This window comes from Rhopalosiphum maidis, chromosome 2 (genome assembly GCF_003676215.2).
Source record: "Rhopalosiphum maidis isolate BTI-1 chromosome 2, ASM367621v3, whole genome shotgun sequence".
In the NCBI taxonomy this organism is placed as follows: Eukaryota; Metazoa; Arthropoda; class Insecta; order Hemiptera; family Aphididae; genus Rhopalosiphum; species Rhopalosiphum maidis.
The window spans coordinates 76,667,580-76,690,265 of record NC_040878.1 but is presented as its reverse complement, the minus strand read 5'-3'; the positions used below and the strand labels follow the sequence as shown (position 1 = coordinate 76,690,265).

At 27.2% G+C, this 22,686-nt stretch overlaps 2 protein-coding genes across 2 annotated transcripts; one reads left to right on the top strand and one right to left on the bottom strand.

Moving 5' to 3' along the window:
• Positions 1-697: 697 nt before the first annotated feature.
• On the bottom strand, positions 698-16,879 carry LOC113555308 (4-coumarate--CoA ligase 3-like). The gene is made up of 8 exons (XM_026959734.1): positions 16,232-16,879; positions 9,352-9,562; positions 8,912-9,265; positions 8,618-8,772; positions 8,367-8,541; positions 6,827-7,005; positions 6,612-6,767; positions 698-1,153 (listed from the first exon to the last, which is right to left on the bottom strand). The coding sequence occupies exons 1-8, from the start codon at positions 16,532-16,534 to the stop codon at positions 851-853; spliced, it is 1,836 nt and encodes a 611-aa protein (XP_026815535.1). The 5' UTR covers positions 16,535-16,879; the 3' UTR covers positions 698-850.
• Positions 2,192-4,325, top strand: LOC113555309 (serine/threonine-protein phosphatase 4 regulatory subunit 2). The gene has a single exon (XM_026959735.1). The coding sequence runs from the start codon at positions 2,696-2,698 to the stop codon at positions 4,145-4,147; it is 1,452 nt and encodes a 483-aa protein (XP_026815536.1). The 5' UTR covers positions 2,192-2,695; the 3' UTR covers positions 4,148-4,325.
• Positions 16,880-22,686: the final 5,807 nt, after the last annotated feature.

Genomic DNA, 22,686 nt, shown 5'->3' with positions numbered 1-22,686 from the left:
TTTAAAATAATTTAAACATAAAATCAAATATTCGTTTCACTTTTTCTTAATTATTTTATTATAGTAACAGTAATTAAAAATAACTTATTCGTATATTAGTTATTAGTTAACAACTAAAACATTTAATACTTTAAGTGCTGCTAGCTTCCAAAGGTTAGTTAGGTATCTAATGTTTTTGTTTGTTATAAATATAATTAAATTAAATGTTTTCTTACTCACATATGAAGTCAAATTCTCATAATGTTTTTTTTAATGATCCACTGAGCTTGGTAGTACACTTAAGACTGGGATAAATAGATTCTTTAATAACTATAAGATACTACATAATGATATGTATAAATTAAATCTTACTTCAACAACACCTTTTGGCTTTTATTATACAAAGTAACATTTAAAATGTATTTTACAATTTTTAAATAAAGTACAGTTACAACAATCAATATTCAACAAACATAAAAAGTAAGAAATATTATTATATATCAAGATGAATTTTTTTTCCGAATAATTAATAAAATGACATATATAATTATAATACATAAATATAATATGCTAAATGATACAATTAACAAAGTATATTCTATTTTTTAAAGTAATTTTAAGATTAATGGGCTCATAAACCATCAAACTATTACAAAACTTTAAAAAAAAAATTAGCTAGATATTTATTTCTTAAATAATTTTGAACATATTATTAGTTATTAAAAATATACACTAATTTTCTGATCGGTAGAGTATATATATATATCAGTTCCTACATATATAAAATGTACATATGTAAACCACCAGTAATAAATAAATATATAATTATATTTATATAATTTAAAAAAATGTTATGTTGTACCATTTAAATTCAGTTCTGTGGTTGTTCGCTTGGATTGTTGCCAAACACTTTAAGTTCATTTCTCAATACTTTGCCTGATGGGTTACGTGGAATCATGTCCAAAAACTTCACACCGCCAGCCAATTTTTTGTATGCTACTACATTCTTTTCAACATGGCTTAATATAGTTTTTTCATCAATATCCATACCTGGTCGTTTTACAACAAAAGCTCTAGGTATTTCTCCGGACAGAACATCTGGTATGCCTACTACAGCTACATCAGCGACACCTTTTAATTGCGAAATCAAATTTTCTAATTCAGTTGGTGATACCTTAATAAAAAAAAAACAAAGAAATGTTTCATTTTAATTTGAAATATATAATAGGTATTCAAATAGTTTTATTTACAATTATAAAATAGGTATTTATTATTATAAATATTACCTAACAAATATAATTCCATAATATTTATCATCTACCTAATTCATTGTAATGTTCGCTTAGGCCCAACATTAGAATTATGTAGTTGAAAATTGCGTACTTGAAGATTTAAATGTTTTATCGATTAGAAAACAATAGAAGGGATATTATGCTAAATATTTTTTAAAATGAACAGATATTTCAAAATAATTCATTCCCCCCTTACAAAATTCAAGTTCCAACCCAGATAATATGAATATCTTGTATACAATCTACAGAATACACCATACACATGATGGTGTTCCGCTTTAATTAATCTTTTAAATAATATACTGTTTTTTAAACAATTCAAATTATACGCTCTCGTAAGTCTATCCATTTTGTTAGATCTTTATAATTTGAATTGGTTTATTCATAACACAGTGATGTGGTATTCTGTTAATAAATTGTAAGAAGAACCCCAAAAACCAAAAGTACGTATAGTTCTTTTAATATTTCAATATGTCAATACTACACATAATATATTTAATGTGTCAAATGTCAATCGTCGTAATTATTCACAAATATTAAATGAGAGCATACTTTGCAAATAATTTAAGTTCAAATTAAGACACACAAGTACAGAAAACAGATGACATACATCTCTGTGAAAGTGTAATGATATAATGATGTATACAGTATTTTGTATGTGAATCAAAGTTGTGATGCGCAAAAATAATTCAAACAGAAATTTGAATTCAAACCGCGCGTCGAGAGTAACCACCACGCGGCACGCACCCGACAGTCGCCAGTCAGCAACTGCAATAATACATTGCTAATAATTGGCGCTAAAGCCGTGGCTAAATTACACTGGTACGTTTTCAACTTAGTTTTGCGCATGTGTGATACGTCATGTGTGTCTTGTCCGCAATAAAACGCTGGCTGGCCGCCGGCTTACGTCATAATTCAACAATATAATAATAAAAATATATCTGTGCCGACTGTACAATATTTCGTTCAAATTGAGACCGTACCAGTCGCATAGCTATTGTTGTTATTTATTTGTTTTATTTATCGAGAAATCGTAGTTCGTTGCCGTTGAATTAACGTTCGGCTCGGCACTGCACTGTTCCATGACGCGGGCGCGTGCGCTCTACGCCAATTTTGCTTTTTTCTTATCTGTTTTCGTTTCGACAATATTTCTACAGTACCACTGTACCAGCGAACGGCTAGTGATTTGTTGTTTACGGTTTTTCTTATTATTACAACCGCAATAGTAATAATAGTAATAATTTTATTATACGTTATTATTATTGCTTAACGTTTGCGACTTCGCGTTGTTTTGAGTTTCGGTGTGATCTGTCAACAAACGGCCGTACCTTGGTGGAACAGAAATAAAACGCAAGAAACGACGGACACGCACAAGTTGGTACCGTACAATTAATGTTACTACTATTCAGCGTCCGTACTTAGCAATGATTGAGAACGCAGAATTGGTCATGCAAATGCTGGAGATGTACCAGATGTACAAACAACAGGTTCCCGTAGAACTAGAAGAGTACTTAAGGTACGTTGCCAAGACTGGTAACACACTATTCCAGTGGACTTTGGTCAAGCCGTTCATCCGCGAAAAGATAATGAACGTCATTGCCGAGTTTGCGGAACAGTCTGCGCTGTCTGACATACCGCCATACCCAAACGTTGACCCGTTCAACTACGAGGCTATGAAGACTATGTTGTTAGAACGTTTTGACACTTTCAATGGTCCTCCATTCACCATACAGAGGCTTTGCGAGCTGTTGTCTTGCCCAAGAAAGGAATATAATCGAGTAGACAAATTCATGCGCGCCGTGGAAAAGAACATATTGGTCGTCAGTACTTGTGAATTAAGATCAAAGCGAGAAGAGCCCATTGTCAATGGTGTCCCAGACAGATGGGAAAATGGAAAAGAGTCCGATATCAGTATGGACTTGGTTGATAAAAATAATGTTATTGCAGACGTAAGTGTTATAAATGGTAATGATACAGTTGAAAGTCTTCTGAATGAACTAGAATCTATGAAAACACCTGAAACCAAAATGGACGAATCGAAGACGGAACATAAAGATCATCTTGTCACACAAATTACTGATGAATCTAATATTACACCTGAAGAACCAAAACAAGATACTCCAATATTAATCACTCAAGATACACCTCAGACACAGATCACAGACTCTACTGAAGTTGTAGAACCAGTTAATATTGATGTCTCACCAAATGTTTCTGTTGAAGATGAATCTATAGTTGACCAACCAAAAGAACTAAGCCCAGAAGTCTGTGAAATTCAACCTGTTGAAGTAAAAGAACAAATTGTAAACGATTCTATTGATGAGCTTAAGGATTTATCCCATGATTTAGAGCTAGAAATGGTCAAACCAAAAAATGAAGATCCAATTGTAGAAAGTAATAAATTAGATCATTTAGAATTAATACCAACAGATGTTGATCGAGTAGAAGGTTCAATTATTCATCAAACTCCAGATTCTGATAGTAAAGTAGAACTAGAATTAGAAGATTCACAACCAGCAGTTGTGTTGAAAAAATCTGACGAAGATCCTGAATGTATGGATGTACAGGTCGAAGACGTATCTAAAAGTTTGGAATCAGAAGTAATTTGTGATAATGTACAAGAAAAGTGTACAAAACCTACAGAAATTCAAAATGATAATCAACAAGTTAAAGAATCTATTATTGATGTACCTACTGTAGAGCCAATTTCTACAGATATGGAGGTAGAATTAGAGAAGATAGAAAATGACATTACTCTTGAAGTCATACCACAAGAAAATGTCAAAGAAAATGATGACACCCCAACAACAGAGCCTAATACAGCTGTTGAAGAACCTCAGATACTGGATGAAAATAAATTGACTGAAAGTGAATAGTCTTAGTAAGTATTAGACCTAAACGAATATTATATACATTGACTGGTTAGGTTAATAATAATGAAATGTTATCAATTAGGTAAAAGTTATGTAAAATTTAATGTTTATATGTACCTACGTGATAAATTCAGAATAAGTTATTTCATTTACTGTACAAAATTATTTGCAAATATTGCTATTTTGATTTAATTAATAATCAATAATAATTTTTTTTATAATATATAATTTTAAATGAATAAAAATGTAATACATTTTGAACAAAGTATTTTTATTTTTATTAAAACATTAAAAATAATGTATATTTTAACTATTTTTAGTTCAATACATTATTAGTGCATAGATGTATATATTTTTTCTTGCTTAAACAGAAATTTATTTCATGTTATTTTAATAAGCAATATAATTATATCAGAGAAAATACTCATTCAAAATTATACTACTTATTTGTTAACTAAATAAAAATTATTAACATCTATAAAATTAATCATATTTTTTTATTCATATTTTAATAAATTGTGTATAAAGTACACTTCAATTTTAAATGTATTTATTAACAGTTTATATTTTGATAAAAAAAAATTGCATTCATTACTAAATTATCAAGTTAATATTGTACTATTCCTTGTTTAAATGACAAAATAATTTTTGTTTGAATATTATCATAAATTTTTTAAATATATTACTTATAATTTATCAAATATAAACTATTAAAGCGTTCTCATTGTTTGTCTTAAAAGATTAGGCATTCTTTTTCAAATATGCAAAAAAATCAAATCTATATTATATAACATTACTACTAATACTTTTTTTTACTTAGTAATTTTTTAACATTCATAAATATTGAATTGTTTAATTGTACTTATATAAAAGCAAAGAACCTTCAGCAAAAATTATTTATTTAAATTTAGTTTATATATAACAAACAAACTTACTGGTTAGAAGTTGACAGATCAATTATTATAATAATTTAAGTTAAAAATTGGTAAGTAAGAAAATAAGATAAATAAAATATATTTTTATTTTAATTTAAAAAAATAATAACATAATCGCCTACATGTTATAAGTTTATTTAAAATTTTAATATATATATTAATTATTCTTTTATCGTTAAATACAATTACAATATCACATTCAATATGCCTTGATCATAATTATGTTTCTCCTCAACTAACTATTAAATCAATTATGCAGTATATGGCTAAAACGAATTATCTTTAAGGTTAATTGTTAATTAAATTCACTAGGGCTATAAAACAGTTGAAAGAAATTGAATACCTATGTTTTTTCAAGTTATTAATTGAGTAGGTACATAGAGGCCATACAAGCACTCAAATCTGTATAACATTTAAATAATAATAAAAAGAAGTATAAAAGGTATAATACGTTTAGTTAATTTATGAAGTTAATATTTTGTATAATAAAATAGAACAGTTGTTACCAATCTAAGTATACTAAATAATACCTAGCTATACTTGTTGAAAGAAAATAGTATTCCCGTAAATAGGTAGGTAGATATTTATTATCATAACTTGTTGTTACTGTTGTTAGTATTTACTTAATATGATTTTAATTATAGTTGATGAATAAAAGCTATAGAATATATTATTATCCATTTAATTATTATCAACAATAGGAAGTTGATGAGTTATAACATTTAGTATTTATTATGACAATCTATATACCTAAATATTTAAACCAATAACTTCAGAAATTATCAAATTAAAAAAATAAAACTAGTACATCATATACATAATAGTAAGTACATTAAAATAGTTTTAAGAAATATATAATTATTATTAATAACCTCATAACTTAACATTAAAATGTCAAGTCAAGTGCAAGGAATTATGTTATTTAAAAAATAATTTCAATAAGGAATAATATGTCTATATGTATATTATAAGTATAACTATATCCTCTATTTAAACTGAATTTAAAATACTCTAAAAGTAGGAAACAACTACACTTTTAATTCATAATAGAATAACTGATATATTTTTAAAAATAAACTTGAAAATAAGAATGAATTATTTTGATGAATGGAAGACAGGTGTTAGAACTTTGTAATTAAACTCAGTACTAAGTACTAAATTATATACTTATCATGGGCGTAAGGGGGGGTTTTGGGTGTTCAAACACCCCCCCAAAATTAAATAAAACAATTGTTTTATTTAATACATACAAATAAATTATTCATAATTTTATAATATTAATATAGATTTAGACAAAAAACCCCTCCGAAAATATTTCCTACCTACACCCATGATACTTACTTATTTATACAAAGTAAAGAAGTTCAAGGAAAAAGTGTATTTGTTAATTGAATAAATAATTTAAAACTAATATGTATTTATCAAATTTTTAAATGTGATGTAGGTAAACTTACTGTATGAGTAATAAGTTTCAGAATAAAAATATATTGATTAAGTAATATTAGTTTTAGGTATGTATACTAATCACTTACTTGATTTCCTTTAACTTTTATCAATTCTTTTGTTCTGTCTACAACATAGAAATATTCTTCCTCATCATAATAAACAACATCACCAGTATGTAACCACCCATCTTCGTCCACAGTTTCTTTAGTGGCTTTTTCATTATTAAGGTATCCAGCCATCACCTAAAGCCAAATTTCTATCAGTTTCATTTTTTTAAATATCATCATTAAATTAAATTTACCTGAGGGCCTTTAATCAATAATTCTCCAGATTTATGTGGTCCCAAGTCACAGCCATCTGTTAAACTTACCACCCTAGCTTGAGTACTTAGTACAAGTTGTCCTGTACTACCAGTTTTATTTTCAGGCAATATAACTCTTGTGTATAAAGATACTGGAGATGATTCAGTCATTCCATAACCTGAAAATTTTTAATTTGAAATAAAATATGTTGGTCCGGAGAGTGGAGGGTTTAGTCCATCTAATATCTATCGGTGATTGTGGGAGTTATGAGTTTAATTTTTCTATACTGTAGGGCCTACAGTATAGGGGATCCAACACTATTAAGCCAAAAATTGAAAAATAGATATCCTAATGATTTTATTATTTTGTTCGATAATACTTATTATTATTATATTAAGTAAATATATTGTAATTTGTTATATATATATATATATTTTTAATTTTTTATATGATGCTCGAAGTAGTCAAATGCTCGCCTTTATATAAAAATTTTATTGATGTAAAGCAAGCAAAATTAAATAATAGGTAGGTACACATCTTATTTGAAATTTTTCTTTTTTTATAATAAGTATTTTTTTTTTTTTTGAGTCAAACATTTTTTGGGGTAACTTTATTTTGTTAAAAATTAATATTAAAAAAAAAAACATCAAACATGTAATTTAGCTCATTCCATCAACAACTTATACAAAATGTATAATATTTTTTTGCAATACAACCATGTGCCTAAATGATATAGGTACCTATAGGCATTAAATAGGTACTTATAATCATCTAATTCTTTTTAAATAAATAAATTGGGGGGGGGGGGTAAAACGCCTAATGCCACAGATATTAAGTTTTGAGCTCCAGTGGCGTACGCAGGAATTTTTTAAAAGGGGTGTCATAAATCATAACTATATGCACGAATTGACCTTTTTTTTTTAGTCATCGTTTCATAATTTGGACAGTTACTTATTTTTAAGGGGGTGTCATATATCCCTGACACCCCCCCCCCCTCACGCGTACGCCACTGTTGAACTCTAAATATGATTTACCTACTTGTTAAACTAAGTTTATTATTTAATATATATTATATATTTATATACGTATAAAATGGTAATATTTGTTATATATTTATTACAATTAAAAAAAAAAATCTGTGAATACACAGGACCCAATATTTTAAATTAATAATAATTACTGTGTCAGGCCACAGTGATGATTTTGAGTGAGAACATCATTCTCCATCTTCATAATTTGCTTATTTTGTTTAATATTTAAATATTATAAAAAAATAATTCATGGAAACTAACAGTAAATATTAAAATATAACAAGAATAAAACGTAATGTGATATAATGTATCTTAAATCACCCTCTTCTTCAAAATCAGTACTATGCTGGAGGTCTAATCATGAGATACCCACACTTCATACTATGTAGTATTTTAGGTATATTACTTCTGTAATATCCAATAGGTATAGGTAGTAGGTACTTATTGTAATTTGTCTTTGTTTGATATACCTAATTATAAATATATAAGTAACCAAAATAAAACTAACCTTGTCTAATTCTAATGTCTTTTTGAGCTTTAAGTAAAAAATTATCGATGAGACCTTTTGATGCTGGTGCAGCGCCACATGTGATTTCTTTAATTGAGCTTAAATGTTCTGGTTTTACCGATGGATGGGAAGCTAGGAATAACAGTAATGAAGGCACCACAAACAGAAAAGTTGGCTAAATAATAATTATCATGATAATACAATATATTATATTACTTATTTTAATTTACATAGTACGTAAATTTACGTACCTTATATTTGAGCACACATTCAATGTATGATTCAGGAGTAAATTTTGGTATAGTAATCATATGAAGACCATGCGATAATACTCCATTTAATATTCCATTAAAGCCGTAAATATGAAAAAACGGTAAAACACTAAGAACTCTTTCTTGATAGGTATCTATAAAATATAATTATCAGTGAATATTGAATGTTAACTTAAAATAAATAACTAGTAACTACTTTTATAATTGATTATTAACAGTTAGTTAAGAAGCTCAAATATTATTATTATAAATAATTAAATGTAGCAAAATTACCAGTTGTTGGCTCATAACTGATGAGGTCTTTGTTTGTACACTGTTCCAAATTAATAGCACAGTTTCTGTGGGTTAACATCACACCTTTTGGAAGCCCTGTCGTACCACTAGAATATGGCAATAAAGCAACTTCGTGGGGGAACGATTCTGGTAGTTCGTCAGGTGATTGTCCTGAAACTATAGTCTTGAAATCATACACACGAGCTTTTTCGTTTGCAACTTCTTCACCGCCAAACACTATGGTGCCCACATAATCTTTAAGGCTAGGGGATACTTCTTGAATTACAGGAAGCAATAAAGAGATCGTCATGCAGAGTTTTACATCAGCGTTTTCGAACTGCCGTCTTACCTCCACTAAAGCAAGACAATGAATAATGATTAGACATAAATTAATTATAAATATATCCATGAATATACGATTCTTAATTATAATATCTTACTGGCAGTGTAAAGAGGATTGACAAAAGTAACGACAAGTCCCGCTTCGAGGGCTCCATGAATGGCAAAAACGTACTCGGGTAGGTTCGGCAATAATAGTCCAACAACATCACCTTTTTTTAAACCAAGTTTCGAAATAAGAGTACTAGCGAACAATCTGCAAATCATGCGACCTTCGCCGTATGTATATGATCTGCCACTGCTACCACATGTCTAAAATTATAAGTATTTTTTTTTTCAATTAATATTTAAATATGTGGGAAAAATAAATTAGTTTGGTATATACAATTATAAAATACATAACTGTATATCTGTAAAGAATTAAAAAATGAAACTATATGTAGGTAAGTATTAATAATAATAGCTCTTTAATATCATAAGACGTCAGGTAAATATGTACCAACCATTATTTGTGCTCATAAAAATAAATTTTATTGCAACATGATAATTATAATTTAATTAGCAATACCTTTAACTATACACATTTATAGTGTTTCATCAAATCACAGAAAAGTAACTAGGTTACAGAAAAAATTACATTTCAACGATTAACCTTTATCCTAGCTATAAGTTACTAAGGGAGAGTCCTTATGAAATTCATGTTGCATTTTTAAACAATAAAATATATATAAATATTATGTATACAGATATACGCAAAAGGAACTTAAAATTAGTCGATACGACTATACTTAATTTACTTAAGTAATGTAAGTAATAATACATATTATGAAAAAATGTACACTTTCTTAAATAGTACACCAAATATGATTACGAAGTATTAACTGCTTGTAATTGAAATTTATAAAAATGTACTTAAAAAATGTTAAGTATATGTTAATGTGAAATAAAGGCTGGGCACTAATTAGTTAGAAAATTAAATGTTTAATTTTTTCGATAACTTCTAACTTAAATATTTCTTTTTAAAAATCTAAAAAGATGAGTATATTTAAATTTATTTCTGAAGAACTCTATCCTCAAAGAGGAAAATTTGCAAATTTTTATTAAAATTCAATAAACCTTTTTTATAAATGTAAAAAATTAATGATGAAAAAAATATATTGGTTTTTTTAATAAATTATTAGTAACTTTTTTCTAACTCAGTTTATAGATATATTACTCGACCAACTTATAATTTAGCAAAGTTTCTATATTTCATAAACTGTTTAGGTGGTGTGTAATTAAACATATAACTAAATTTTTTTAATATTCTAATTTTAACTACCTAGTTAAAATCGTCACTATGAATTTCCCATCCGGCATTCAGGCTTGTATGTAACACATTTACACTATAATATGCATCAAACACTTCCAGTACAAAATATGCAAATAGGTACCTAATATAAGTTAAGTGCTGAGCCTCGTCATGTATTATTATTCATTATTTATTATCATGATATACTATTAACATTTTATGTCAATATTCGTTGTTGAGCTATAAGTTTGTAATACGAAATATTAAAATAGTGAAATACTGAAACGTATTATTAATATTTAAATTATCAAAGTATAGTGTTTCAATTTCAACGACAAAACATTACTTTTATTCAAAGTATATTAAAAGTATAAAACAAATAATACATTGATATCTATTATTGTTAATTAATACACCTTGCTTTTATTATTAAAAAAAAAAACTTGGACTTTTGTCAGGTTTTACTTCGTACATCAAATAATTTACTAACCAGGAAATGATAAACGAAAATCGGCCTATTTCTCAATATATTTTCGGGGACGCTAGTTTGTTAGATAATAAGACATTAACTACCGAGTAGCGTTCAAAAGGCTATAGTTTATACGAGTGTATGCAAAAGTAGATAGCGACTGACCAATAAAAAAACAGTATAACACAACAACAGCCACCAACAAGGTCGAGGTTTTCTAATATTATCTAACTATGTCAATGTACATGTACCTATATATAAAGTATGTAGTCGCCGTTGTCTCAATCGTTAAGGTATTTTGATTATTGCAATTATTGCAATAATTATTTTAATTTTCAAAACTCGGAAATAATCATTCGCAATATTTTGGAACCATCTATTATATAAAATATAATATTAATAATTATTTTATAAATTCATTAAAATGCATGAATATTAAATTCAACGAATCGTTAACAAAAATGATGACTGAATTAATTGTAAATATATAAAAATAGACCATACAATATAAAATAATAATTATCATGAAAATGTGAAAATTTGTACAGCAGTTAAACGTATTATATCTAATGTGTTTAATGTTTGAATAACACTTTAACAGTAGTGTTAATGAGTAGGTAAGTAATTAATAAAACTGGCATTCAACCATCTATATTACTCATAAAACGAACACGTAAATAAGTGAATTATTTTCTATTTATGTGTAATTTTCTAGTTTAGATTATATTAAATTTTTTATGTTATAATTGATCAATTTAAGAATTTGTATGGATATCTATATATATAATGTAAATTCTAAACTAAATTGTAATATGAGCGTGTACTGTGCACTGTGTACTTCCAAGTCGCTATAACGTATGTACGTATGATACCTATCTATTATTGGCTATTTGTATCATTATAATAATATTGCACATATTAAATAATCAAATATAAAAATAATATATTATTTGTTAATATATAAACTCAATACTCATTACCAATTATAAACAATAAATATGTTTATAGATTCATTACTATACATAAATTATATAACTACCTATATTAATTAAACGTTCAATTAGTTTTATTAAACTATATATGCATTATACATTTTCTGTTACCTGCCTATAGTTGAATATTTAACATTTCAACGTATTTAGTATAATAATTTACAATAACATTTACTAAACATAATAAAATGTCATAATATTACATCATGACATATTTTGTCTTAGTAAATATGTTTTGTTTAATAATTTCTGCGCATAAATAAATTACACTGCAAATTCGAAAGTAAGTATTTGAAAAAAAAATACTCAATATAACCTAATTAACAAGTGCAACGAAAGTTAATTAGATTAAGAAAATAATACAATAACAACCAGTATCATATATACTGTATACATAAAATATGTATATATTATAATTCTCTTACCTGAAAGTCATTGACTTTTTAAAAAATAATTTTAAACGTCAACTGTTCGTGCGATAAGTACTTATGTACAATAATTACAGTCGATTATAGATTGTATCTTTAAAAACTATAAAAGTTGGACTTCATACTATCACTGACATTATTTCATATGTAAACCAATTACACAACAGTTCAATGATGCATAGAGAATAAAAAAAAAGTACACTAAGTTCAAAATGAGTTCATAACAATAATAATCATTGTATTTTGTATGGTGCACCTATTTAATATATTTTATACCATTGAACTACGATAAATATTTATCAAAATGTTTATACGAAACGTCAATTTAGAAATAAAAAAATTGTCTATTCGTGTCGAATTTTGATGGACTTTAACCATTGTCCGGTATAAGATGGCTAATATTGTTTTAAACAAATAAAATATAAAAAAATAACACATACATTAATATGATGTGTATTATTGTGTATTAACGTTAACTTTTTTTAAGCGCTTGTTTATATATTTCTAAAACTTAATTACAAAATTACAAAATTTAACTACAAGTAAATTATTATAGTAATAACTAGTGCGAGCAAAAATATTAATTAGTCTTTGGCGTTTGAACACGTCTTGTATTTGATAAAACAAGGTTTACAATTTGCGAATTTAATTCAGACGTCATTAAGAATCATTAAAATTGTGACTGTTATTGTATGTTGTAAATAAACAAAAACATTTAAAGTGCTTATTCAATTTAAATTCAAACACTAATCATCATAGAGTTTTTACTATTTAATGCAATTCAACACAGAGTAATATATTTTATAATCTATAACATACACAAATTATACATTATACACAGCGTATAGATATACTGATATACATTATAAGTAGTATAATAATAATATTTAAAAATTGAAAGCAATTATCAACTTATTATTTATTCTATCGTCGAGTAAGTTAGTATTAGTGGTATTCAATGTTTGTTTAGAAATTAGAACTAGATACTTACCAGGATTGAACCACACAATGTGTTATCTCACTTTTCGAATACATAGGTATAAATTGCACGAATTACTAGATAATAAAAAGTAGACAATATAATACTAAAGTAGCAAATAAATAAAAAATATTGCAGACTTGTATCTAGTGAGATATTTTTTTCATACCATGCATAATGCATATGGTACCTAAATTTAAAATATAATGTAATGTGATAAAAAAAAGATTTATTAAATCATTAAAAATTCTTGGAAATATGCGCAACTTTAACTATTGATTGATGAATATAATTATTGTTAGAGTAATAATGTTTAATTATATGTAATATTGTAAATCAAATTTGGCAATTATCTAAATTAGAATCTATTCTATCTAATTGTTCATAATAATTGAGTATTATTGTACAATGTTTTAACATGATTATAACTAAAACTGTTAGTTAAAAAAATATGATTGTAAATTAACTAACATGTAATTCTAAAGTGTATTAATTTTCTTTTGCGTAAATTGAAAATACGTCGATTTAAAAAATGTTTCCGCACAGTAATTCTAGTACGATGTTTTCTAAACCGAAAAAAAACACACAGATTAAAAATAGCTATTCTTTGACTCTAAATCAAAAACTCTTTTAGCAAATGTGCGTCGGTCGTGTGTATATAGTGCGTAGGTACTGTGTAATGTGTATTATAATATGTGTTCTAAACATATTATAATAAGTTTATTCGTGCGTAAAATTTTTTTTACGCATTAAATATCTTGAATTGGTAACATACCAGCTAAATATATTATATAAGTTACAGTTGTTCATGAATATATAGTTTTATTACAGTACCTAGCGATGTTTTTTTTTCCGTATAATAGTTACATTGTTTGCGTCACGTTATGAATATAAAAAATATGAAATGTCCATGGCCCATAGGTATAGAAGGTACTGAAACTGAACGTTAAAATGATATTTTAAAATCTACTTTCATTGTGATCACCGTGGTCCGAAGTGACTATAGGATATCTGACGTGATATTAACATAACTAATATCAAAACAAAAACGGTGAAAATCAAGTTTATAAAAAAGAAATCTCACTGTTATATTGTATCGGCGTCATTACCATAAAATAGATCTGAGCGGAACTAGTGCCAAAGAAGGTTTCGATTTAAAATATTTATATATTATTTAAATGTATATATATATATACTACAGTTGATCCGAAATTCAGAACTCGTGTCCTTCCTTAAACGTGGATGATATAAATATTTCATGTATATATATAATAAATATAACATATAAATTATAATTATTTATAGGTACTGATCATTTTAGACTTTCTTGACACTCTCGACACTCAACTCATAGGTATATTATACGAATACCGTTTTATTACGTTGTTGTCTTATGGTGTGGTGACTGGTGAGCGTGTGCCTGAATGTATACGCGTGTTTATTGAATGGCTGAAGTGAAAATACAATTTGATGACATTGGAATTTAGGAAGTAGATAGCCGCACGAGAAACCAGGAGTGAATGCTGGGTAAGTGTGTACGCAGATGACCACGAATCACGATGAAGGAGCCTATTAGGAACAATTTCCAGTCAACAGTAATTACTACAGTAATGTAATCACTACGACACTACCTAAAAAGTATTGAGAGTGATCTATTGATTTATAAAATATAAATAATAAATAATAAATTCGCTTGTACGTGTAATTGTATAAGTCTATGTACATTACACAAGATGAAATCTGTTTTATCTATAACGCGGGCTGTACATCGCGTTGAATTCAATTTCGTACAGGCGTCTTTAATATAAAGGAAACTTTGCAGAAACAACCAGAGTATTTAACGATAAAAAATACTAGGGGACAACCAGCGATATTATGTTATGTGCAAGAGCCGAGACGTTATACGATATACGCACCTACGATAAAATGTTATAACGATACATCTACAGATGATAGCGCCTATTATATATGATTAATTTAGTACCTATAGATAATTACCACGTTTACACGGTGACCTTAGAACAAGTTTAAAAACATGGATATATATACCTTACCGATAGATTATTATTTATTTATTTTTAGAGTAATTTCATTTACCAGTGGATTTAAAACCGTTTTAACGTCACCGCGGTGTAAACATAGTGCAGTGTGTATATTATACATTACATATACACATATATTTAGTTATATGCACAATTTAATTACACGAATACAATGTGCAAATTAAAATTTATCGTATTTACAAATTACAAAATTGTACAAATAGCATAATATAATATTGATACGTAAAACATTTAATCTTATATTAAGATGATGTCATCGCATTGTTTTTCTCTGACCCACGCGCAACATAGGCAAATGCATTCACGCAAAATCACTTGTCATATGTTTTGGATAGTACATAGAGTAAAATCGCCTATTACAAAAGTTATGGAGAATAAAATTGTTGAAGGTATGACACAAAAATTTGTCTGAATATTGTCTCAAAATAATTTAATATCCGTTTAAATTTACAAAAAAAAATTTTGTATTGAGTATTCAGTCAAATAATAATGAAATACAAAACCGATTTGTTAAACTCTCAAAAATATTATCATCTATAATTTTTGTAATAAGTGATTTTATTACAAGATTATTCGAGAATCACGAAAAACGATTTTATGTGAATACGTTTTATCGATATTGCGCTGACATCAATTTGAGTGTCAAAAGTAGAAGTCTAAAAAGAGCGATCCATTTAGCATTGGCACCACGCATATTATTATAAAAGACTGTTGTTTTTTAACGACTGGCGGTCGTAATTAGGTAGGTTAGGTACTTACAATCATTGGCTTGTCTTCCCACTTGTCCACATTCCTCCATATGTAATCGGGTAGGGTGAGATCCACGGGGTTGACGGTGCCGAATGGAGACTCCAAGATTATTGGTCCGGTTGATGACGAAGGGGTGGAGCGGGAGGAAGTGGCGCCGAACATGCGTACCGCTGCAGTAGTGCACGGCGCGTGCGACCCGGACGCAGTCCAGGACGGCGACGTGCGACAGTGGTTTGTCGACGCTTTGGAACACTTGTGCATCGGTCCGTTGAAAATGCGACGAGCGCCGGTCATAACTCTCAGTCGGTCCATGTCGTCGGTTTTATTTAGATATCACGAAAATTCCGTGCACGGTCGACGGCGAGATTATGTGTGGTTTTAGAAATCGGTTGGTGTTTATAACGATAAATATCGATATAGGTATTGAGCGTATTTATCTGCTGCAGTCGATGTGTCCAGTTCAAAACGGATTATATTCGTTGTCGTCGGTAATTTTCGTAAAAATATTTTAGATATTTTACTAGTAGAACAGGTATGTGTACGACGACAACAAAATATATTAATATTGTTACGATGTCACGTTGTACGAGGAGCCAACGTCACACGGCCTGCGGACGAGAAACTGTACTGAATGTGCTGTACTGTTGTGCGGGCCAGTGGCTGGCGAATATTATATTATTGTCTACCATATGTAAACATGCAACACGTTGTCGGCCGCCGCCGCCGCACATTCATAGTCGTACGACCATACGCCGTACGGTTTCGGTGGGCGGCAAGTTGCATTTCTACCGCGCGCTCACCGCCCCCGACACCGTTAGCCGCACAATGCTATACAGAGTGGTTGCACGCGTATACACTTACCTATTTACCTATTAATCTATAACTCGTACGATAAACAAAATAATAATATTTCGATGTATATAATAATATATCGTATACGTGTTGAACACTGTCGGACACGCGCACCGACAATGTTTTCGATTAATATGTTTTTTTTTTTTTGTTCATACTCTATACAACATTATTTTTTAATACAATACACGACTCGTGATAATGTACATGCGAATTTATTGCACATACCAATGTATCCTCATGTCATATAAAAAGTAATTTTTTTTTTTGTCAACAACTCATAAAACTCAAGTCAAAAATTACCGTTTCCCATATAGGTATTATACCTATTTAATATTATTTCCGCATTTAAATATATCACGTACATAGGCACAAATAACATAGTTTTGTGTGTGTGTGTGTGTGTGTGTGTGTTTGATATGAGAAAGCTTAAATTCACCATAGTATATATTATAATAGATTTAAAAAAATCGAGTCTTACAAAATGTACAAATTCTTATTTACATAAATTATATCGTTTTCATTCAAATATTCAGCGACTACCTATTATAACTAAACGAAAAAGCTGACAAACCCACATTATTATTAGGTATTGCCGGTACTGGTAGTATCTGTGCTAAAATAATATTACATTTTCGAGTCATATTATATATATCGTTTGTAGTGTTTAAACACCTATATTAAACGTACACTAAAACTACATAAATAAAATGTTGAATAATTTTTTTTTCAATAAAGTTGATCTGGCTTAATTATTAAAATTATAGAAAATAAATGATTTACTATTGATAACTTCTACCTATTTATTTAATGAAAACTTGATTTTAGACTACTAGATTAGCATAGTTTTGGTGGGCTAAGTCTTTTCAAGTTTCCTATTTATGCTAATAATTAGAAGAAAAAATATAAAAATTAGTATAGGTACAATCAATTTACAATTAATATAAAATATAATATAACTTGTTAATATTATTTTAATAATCACCAGAACAATACCCGTCGGCCGTCACCACAAAAGTTATCCTTATTTTATATTACCTATTAATAACAGTACTTGACTTGGAGGGACGCAGGGAGATAAAGTAGGTACCTACTCTAATTAATTTTCAGAAGTTTTAGCGTGCCCTTCCATTATTCTTAAGAGGAGTGCATATAAGACGCTTCATCATTCTACATTATTCTTAAAATGAGCAAGATTACCATCATATTTTGTTTTATAAATTATTTCATAAACGCCAATCCAAAAATTATAATATCTATCGTCTATATGTAATATAAAATTTGTTATCAATTATCATATATATTTAAATTAATTATTATTTTTTAATTTAATTTTCATTATTATCATCTTTGTTATTAATACAACCAGTACCGGATTAAGAGATTTGGCGCCCCTAGACCCGTATAACATAACGCCCTTAAAAAACATTTTTGTTTATTAACAAGTAATAAGGATATTTTGCCCTAATATACTTATAAAAATCTTCTTATACAACTTGTTTACAAAATTTATTTTATATTACCATGATTTAGTTAAATTAAAAATTGTATAAAATTCAGAAAAACAATAATTGTAATTAGATGTTTAGAATTTTAAGGCTCATAATATTCATATTCCTGTACGAAAATACGATGCACTGTGCTTGCAAAGCCATAAAAATATAACATATCAATTAAAATTAAATAATGAATAACTTGGATGGATTTTGATTAACATAAATCTGTCTTCAATAATATAATTGTTGATAATTACCCACATTTTTGGGGGGAATAGTGATTTGTGGAGCAGATATAATGTGCTGCCTGTTTATGTTATAATTATAAATTACAATTTATTGTAACTAAATTGTAATATTAAATATCAATTAAAGTAATGGTAAATTTATTATTTCCTTGATTTGCTATCTCATGATATGTTTATTTTTATAAATACATACTGTAGTTATTCTAAGAATGGCATAATATTGAAAATACTATTACTACATACTTATATTTAATATGTTATTACTATTTACTCTAGTCAGAACTATTACAAAGGAACGTCAATTTCGTGTTTTTGCCACTTGTACTGGACGTCATAGACGATAGACAGCGCCCTTTATGTGATTTAAAATTTATGCGCCCTTAGGCCCGGGCCTGCTTGGCCTATACATTAATCCGGCAGTGAATACAACATACTATAATGTCCATCCTGCAACAATAGATTTATACCAAGTAGCCAGTAGCAGAGACGTACGCAGAAAAAAGTTTTGGGGGGTGTTTTTGAAAATCAGTTATTGAAAAGTAGAACTTTTTTAAATTTTTTAATATACAAACAATGTATGAAAATTAGGTATACTTAAAATACTTTTTTAAAATTCAAACATTGATATAAAAAAATTAACATTAAAATTTAATAAGTAAATAACCATGCAAAAACCCAAGTATTTCGGGGGGGGGGGGTGTTTGAACACCCAAAACACCCCCCTGTGTACGTCCCTGGCTAGTAGGTATGTAAAATCTTGGATAATAAGTGGTAAATAGTGGCTATTTTGTAGGTACTACATAATACTATAATTTTATTGATATATTATGATATTATTATGATATATTCCACAGTCAAAATATGATTTATACTTGCTATTACATTTAATTTCTGAAATATCAATAATTATTTACATAGCAAATGCGAGACAATATAAAATTGTATTTATAGATAAAATTATATGGATAAGAAAATAAGATAACTATATACATGAAAATGTTTCTACTTACTATTTGTCATTATAATTTTAAGTTGATAAAGTATAATGAAATAAAATAAATACTTAGATATTTAAAATATTTTTACTACCCACTAAATAAATTATATAGTAAGTTTAAAAATATATTTAAATATTAAATATATTATAATATAATAATATTTATATTATTTAATATTTTGAATGCAATATCAGATAAATTTCCAATTCGTTATTATTAATGATTCAATACAACAATCATTATATTGTTTATATTTGATCAATAAAAACTTAACTTAATTAAATCAACCACTCTGTATAACAGGTATCGTATCTCGTCCAAAGGACGAATACACGTGAATGCACGTTGTCATAGTTACCCATTGGACGCTTAATTTCAGGGCCTAGGATGTTCGCTCTTGTAAGATATAAATCGGTCTATGCCATGGTTCAAGGGTATTTGTTGTGTTTACAAATCGTTTAAATTCATTCGTTTCCTCAATGTTATTGCGAAATTATTTTTGATATTAATTATATATTACTATACATCTACAACATGTAATGAGTGTACATTTAAATTTAAACTATACAAATGTTTTTTTTTTTTATTTCTTCACTTTAAATTTAAGTTAATTGTTACAAGTAACCTATTAATTATTATATTTTGTTTTTATTGTTCCTAATATCATTGATTATAAATACTAGTATAATAGTATTTATAATTAATGCTATTATTTAACACTAAATTTTAATATAATTGTGAAGACGAAAAATTTACTTTTAAATAAAATATTACTTATAGGCTATAGTTATTATTGATTTTTAATTTTTTACTGAAATTATTTATTTAAAATGGTAAACTACAAAGTAATTAATTTGATAAATTAATTTTAAATTACATACCTAAACAGTCGCTGCAACACGATTAATAATTATAATATTACCGTTGTCTCGGTAAAAAGCAATAGTAGGTACCTACCTAAAAAAGATAATATTTTCTTAATAAGTGATATCAAAATAAATTACGAAAAGAATAAAAAAACAAAAAAACCATATTCAATTTATTTTATATTTATAATTGGGGAAAATTGGTGTAGTTTACACCAAATTACGATAAAATAAAATTATAAAAATAAATTAAATGTGGTATAAAAACCTAGTTTAATTTGATATAAATATAAATATAGTATTAACTATAGTCTATAATATCATTTACAATATATAAATATATTAATCTATTTATATATATATACAGAATAAAATTTTAGAGAAAAAAAATTTTTAACCAATCCAACGATAATAATTTGTTGTGGTTATGGAACATTTTGAAATATGAAAATAACAGAAAATATGTAATATATAATATATTATTTTATAATGTACATAAATCATACATAGTATTAAAACATATGATTTGGTGTGAAATTGAATTGTAACCCTAACAGTAAACCCGATAATGTAGAGTAAGATTTTTTTTAAATAATTTTAATTGAATATAATTTTATAAACTATAATAGCTGGTAAATAAATTAAAATATACATTCTAAACATAAAAAGGTAGTAATTATATTGTGGATACTTACATAATCAAGTCTATATAGTCATACATTTTTAAATATTAAAGTTTAAAATGTTTAAATATAATTTCATTTATATACTTATTAGTTTTAACTTTACAATTTAAATAATGTTGTATTAGATATAATATATAGGTATATACATAAAAATATTTAATATCAAATAAAAAAATGGTTTTGCATTAGAAATTAGAATTATTTGGAACAAACTACTTTTGATGCTGATTACAATGATTACGAATATTTATTTTTGAATAAATATTTGGAAACCAATAGGTACCTTATTATAGTTTAAAAAATAACAGCTGTTTAGTGATCAAAATAACTCGATGACCGATGTGTAGGTATAGTAAGTATTGTTGAAATATTTTTTTTTTACTTTAGACTAACCTAAGTAATATATTATAATTACTATTTTAATTAAATTTATTACATATAATCAATTTTATACAAGTTTGATTTCCTGCTTATTATGATTGATTGTTTATAGAATCAATGGTATTATGTAATATGTAAGTCTATTCAGATCACACATTGTCGTTCAAAATCAAGCTTAGCAATCAAATCGGTGAATTCACAAATCTATTATTTTTTGTAGTATTATTCATTGGACAAGACACTTATTACTTAGTAATGTTAGTATAGTGTTATAGACGTTAGTATACTGTATACTAAGAACTAACTTTTGAAATAATATAATTATTCCTACTTTATATACCTGTAAAATTAATAATATTATAATAATATTACCTAAGTGTATTGAAACAATTAAAAAGAATAAATAAAATAAAATATTAATTTTGGAGGAGGCGGGATTTGGCAGAAATTTGTAAGGACCAATTCGGCAAGTCCCCTAAGCCCAACCTTCAATAAAAGAGTAGAAATATCCTACGTAAATTTGTGTACTGTGTATATATTATATTCTGTAATATAAGTATCTTTTTCGCAGATTCGAATTGGAAGTAGATACCTATTGGGATTTATGAAAAACCCAATTTCTTTGAAATTAAAAGTAAAATTTAGTGAGTGGATAACCGGTACTAAATACAAAATTATCAATTAAAAAAATAATTATTATTTTTGGGTAGATTGGTAGAGTAAATCACCAATAACTTTGTTGATACTGGAACGTCTAAACAGGACGACTAGGTTTAGGTGAGTTTTTTCTTATGAAATTTATGAGCGCTACACACACCAATGGAGAAATTAAGAGCATGCACGAGTTCACACGATCACGTTTTAACAGGGTTATAATTATTTTAGAGATTCAAGATTTTTTTATAAAATATATTAGAATGAACTTTATTTGTAATTT